Below are 4813 nucleotides of genomic sequence, written 5' to 3'. Positions count from 1 at the left end.
AAGTTTTGCAGGCAAGTCCCAAGGGGAGTCAATCTTCTTTTACAGAGCAGGTACCATTCAAAACAACTAACAATTACCATAAAAAGACAGTGTGGATAGTTCTGAGCCCACCATCAGCACCCCCACGGCTCACCTGAAACTCCGAAACATAATTTCCAACTCTTCCCAAGAAACAGGCTTTGCAATGCACCCGTTCCATTCCAGCAGCAAGTCCATGAGGTGCAGAAACAAGAAGTAACGGGATAAAAAAAAAAAAAAAAAAATTCCCACTGAAAACTGATTGGTTGGGGTAACTAAGTTCTTGCTAGCTAGAAAATTCATAGTTATAAACCATTCTGTTTAAGTACACTGATATTTTTTCAGAATTTTCTTATGCTACAATCTAAAGCACAGGAACAATCACTATTTTTCCCTTTTCTTTTTTGGTATTATTCTTTTTTATTATGTTCACACCCGCCAAATAATCTGTAAGTCTCTGTCTCCTTTTGTGATATTTATAAGTCCTATCAAGTATACTCCAATATCCCATTGAAGCACATAGGAAGTAGCAAGATAATATTTTGCCACCATGTCGTGGTTTGGGCCACAACAAAGCAGGACACGCCATCTCCTTTTTGATATGGTCATTAAGTTCATTTCGCTATTCTAAGCTTGGCTCATATACATGAGCAACAGCACAAAGTCAGCTCTTCCAAAAGCGCACAGCCCATGCTAATTAGAATCATAGAATCATAGAATTGCTGAGGTTGGAAGGGACCTTTAGGATCATCAAGTCCAACCATTAACCTACCCTGACAAAACCACTTCTAAACCACGTCTCTAAGTACCACATCTACCCTTTTATTAAACACCTCCAGGGATGGCGAATCCACCACCTCCCTGGGCAGCCTATTCCAATGTCTAATAACCCTTTCCGTTAGCAAATGTTTCCTAATATCCAATCTAAACCTCCCCTGACATAACTTGAATCCATTTCCTCTTGTCCTATCACTTGTCACCAGAGAGAAGAGGTCAGCCCCCACTTCTCTACAACCTCCTTTCAGGTAGCTGTAGAGGGTGACGAGTTCTTCCCTCAGCCTCCTCTTCTCCAGGCTAAACAACCCCAGTTCCCTTGGTTGTTCCTCATAGGGCTTGTCCTCCAGACCCCTCACCAGCTTTGTAGCCCTTCTCTGGACACGCTCCAACACCTCAATGTCCTTCTTGTACTGAGGGGCCCAAAACTGAACACAGTACTCGAGGTGGGGCATCACCAGTGCCGAGTACAGGGGGATGATCACTTCCCTAGTCCTGCTCACCACACTATTCCTGATACAGGCTAGGATGCCGTTGGCCTTCTTGGCCACCTGGGCACACTGCCGGCTCATATTCAGCCGGCTGTCCACCGACACCCCCAGGTCCTTTTCTGCCGGGATTCCATCGTCTTGTTCCTCAGGTGACGCCTCATGCTCAGAGACAATCACAATGTGGCCTTAGAGAAGTGAATTTCAGTCTTTCATGCTGCCTGATCTGGAAGTGTAGTACGCTTCCCTACTGCCTTTTGAGTATTTGCTCTTTGGAGTAACTGAGGTACCATCTACAGACTCAGCTCTTTGGTCTTTACTTCCTCCCTTACATTGATGAACAATACTGAATAAGCCGGGCTAAATTCAGCTCTTGGGTGGGCATCTCCCATTGGGTTTTATAGGTTTCCAGGCACTCAAAAGCTCTGAAAATGGGCCTCTCCCTCTTCAGAAGTTAAAACATGAATGTGTCTAACTTTAGACAATAGATTTTAAACGTAGAGATAACAGTTTCCAGCATAGAAGTATGTGCTTACAAACTTTTATGTCTTAGAAAAACAAGATGCTTGTTATAATAGAACTGCTTGTCTTTATATTTAACATGTTTAATCTATGAAACTATATTGATTTGATTGACCATTATAAATCTACCCTTGGAAAGAAAATGCACTGTTTCCCATTTAGTTCGGAAATGACATTGTAGGGAATGTCTACCATTATTAACAGCTATAATCAATATATGTTTTCTAAATGATTTTGAGTGCTTCTAGGAATTTTATCCACTTGACGTTTTCCATTCAATTCTTCATTCACTGATACTATAAACAATCAAGAGTTCAGTTTTCCCTTGGAGAAGCCAAACTGGCACAGAATTACAGCTTGTATTACATATTATATGTATTTATTTAGAGAGGGAGAGAGTGGCTGAGAGAGTCAGACTGGCTACCTTTGAGTGGAGCACAAGTTGTTCGTCTTTCTGTTAAAGGTGTTTGATTCAGCTCTCTAAGATTACCCAAACCATGCATTATTTAGTGCTGTCCATCTGTACATTACCTTTGGCAACACTTATAGTAAGGTAAAGAAATTAAGTGCAAACAGAAAGAAGGAAGCAAAACCCACTCTATTTGTCCTCTAACTTATTCCTTGTTACATGACAGCACTGAGGAAGCTTGACTTAAAGTGAGGTAGAGTCAAGACAACTGTCTATATACGTAGACGTTAGGGTTAGCAGATGTCCTGTTAAAAATCATTGAAAAGTGTAATTTAAGATTACGAAGATTTCTCCTTTGTGATTAAACCAAGTCTTGCCTTCTTCAAAGCAGGCAAATTCTTTAAAAACTGGTTTGGAAAGTAAGTCAGTCATACGTATGAGAATACATCAGCTTTGATAAATCTTTCCCATTTTCAGGTTCAGGCAGTAGTGAGGCTGAGCGTGTGTCGCAGGGAGAGACGTGTGTGCACACGCCTGTGCGCACACACACACAGAGGATGCTCACAGGGCCGGCTACACGGACTGCAACAGGCAGAATGCTGCTGGTAACAACACTCACATATAACACTACTGGCACTCAAAAAAGTGTAAGTATAGATAATGCAGTCCTGTTGCTCTCTGACTGATCAGGGTTAAGTTCACTAGTGAAAACACGCCCCTTCACCCTGTAGATTCTCAAGCACATGCACATTGGCAGATATCTTGAATCGGTGTGGGCCCTCAGCCTCTCTCATGTTCATGCCCTGGTCCTTAAGCCCTCTTGCCCAGTATATGGGTCTTCTACTTGCTAGCTAGTCCAGCTCCATACTCGCTGGCAGAGGCGTGCACTTACACACTTGTCTCACAAGCACCCTTGGGCTCATGGTTCCTTTGATTACCCACAAAGGCTCTCACCTTGGCCCAGAGTCTGTGCTTTAAGCTCCCTTAGCCACCTCCAGCTCAGATGTGAGTCTTTCCAGGTGTTCCTCCTACGACCCAGGTAGTACAGCTTGAAGTTGTTAGGTTATCTGATAAAAAAAACCTAATCTGCACATCCACAGAGGAACACAGAAAGACAACGGTGGGTGGAGGAGCACAAGTAATACAAGCAGCCCTGGCTGCTTCCAAGCCTATCACAGGACCATGTCACAGGCCCATCTCTGTAAGCCTGGAGGTGCTCAGGGCACAATGGCACATGAGAACCCAAATTCCACCTCTTGGAGAGGTGGAACACTCTGTCCTGGCCTCCTCCCAGGGTTGTCCCAGGACAGACATCAGCCCTGATGGGGTTTATTTCTAGAGATAAAACCCAGACAGCAGGAGCGGGACTGTTGGGGTTTTTTGGGGGGAGGGAAAAGGTGCTGCGAAGGTATCTGGGATGCAAGGTAAGATTGTTCTGGGTTTACAATAGATTTATGGAGTGTTTATGGGAGTAACCAAAGGAATGAATCTAGGTGATTGGGGGAGGAACAAGCACGGGGAGATAGAGGTATAAGGGGATTAAAAGGGCTGGTCATACATAAACATGACTTGGCTACCACAGGGAGCAGGAGAGTCGCAGTAAGCTCTGTGTGTGCGTGCTTGTATGTCTCAAAGGGCAAAAGCATAGAAGGAATTGGCTACCAGAGGGAACCAGGGGACTCCCAGCCAATTGCTGGAAAGTTGTGAGTGTCTGTATGTGTGTGTCTGTGGGTTAAGAGGTTCTGTAACAGCAACTGGAGTGAGGCTGTGGCGTCAGGGGCTTCTATGACCAAGTGCCAGCAACTGGAGAGACTGGGGTCCGGTAGCCAGCTACTTGGTAGACTGAGTGTCTTAGCCCAATTATGGGGGAGAATCCACATTGTACCTACTGGGTCTTCATCCATATCGGCCGGAGCAGGGGTTGTTGGTTCTGTTTGTGTTTGTGTGAGTGCTGAGTGTGTCTAACTGTGCTGATCTGTGTTGTCTATGTGCGTTTGTGTCTGTGCCTACTAGGAATACATTCTCAGCCTCACTACTGGTTGTACCTGGGGTCATGGAGCTGTGGCAGCCGTGCTTCTGTCAAGCTACCAGATTCACCCTATCCCTACCAGAAGATTTCTAGCAAACTACACATATGCACCCATGCACAGCAGGTTAGGGGAAAATATAAATGGACAGGTCCCTCCAGTTGCTGGCATCCCAGGTACATTTGCCCTATGACCCATGGTCCCTTCTGTTGCTAATGCTGAGACCCACCACAAAGTTGGTTGCCGGCACCACGAAGTTGGTTGGTGGCATCACAAAGACATGGGCTTTTTTCACCCATGATCTAATTTGAGTTGCTGCATTTGGTGCAGTTAGTGTGGTCTCTCCAGTTGCTGTCACCAAGACCTTTGAACAGGCTCACATGGGGTAGTGGGTGAAATTAAACAGAAATATACTTAATAAATCTTAGTAAGATAGGATAGACTGTGATCAGGCACAGGGCTCATTCAGACAAGTGTTCTGACCAGCAGCTGCTTAGACACAAATGGACCCTTTTATTCTTCCCTCTGTTTCCCCCACTTTGTTCCTCTCCAATTTCCTTTTTTCCCTACCTTTG

General features: G+C 44.8%; 1 protein-coding gene across 1 annotated transcript in view; it reads right to left on the bottom strand.

Moving 5' to 3' along the window:
• The window catches only part of GSTK1 (glutathione S-transferase kappa 1), an 11217-nt gene extending 7102 nt beyond the window's left edge, over positions 1 to 4115 (bottom strand). Inside the window, exon 1 of the mRNA XM_009892775.1 lies at positions 4101 to 4115. Within this exon, the coding sequence (XP_009891077.1) occupies positions 4101 to 4115 (15 nt within the window). The remainder of the gene's footprint in view (positions 1 to 4100) is intronic.
• Positions 4116 to 4813: the final 698 nt, after the last annotated feature.

Source organism: Charadrius vociferus, unplaced genomic scaffold (genome assembly GCF_000708025.1).
Source record: "Charadrius vociferus isolate BGI_N301 unplaced genomic scaffold, ASM70802v2 scaffold301, whole genome shotgun sequence".
NCBI classification, from domain to species: domain Eukaryota; kingdom Metazoa; phylum Chordata; class Aves; order Charadriiformes; family Charadriidae; genus Charadrius; species Charadrius vociferus.
The sequence above is the reverse complement of the archived record's forward strand: the minus strand, read 5'-3'. Positions and strand labels throughout refer to the sequence as shown.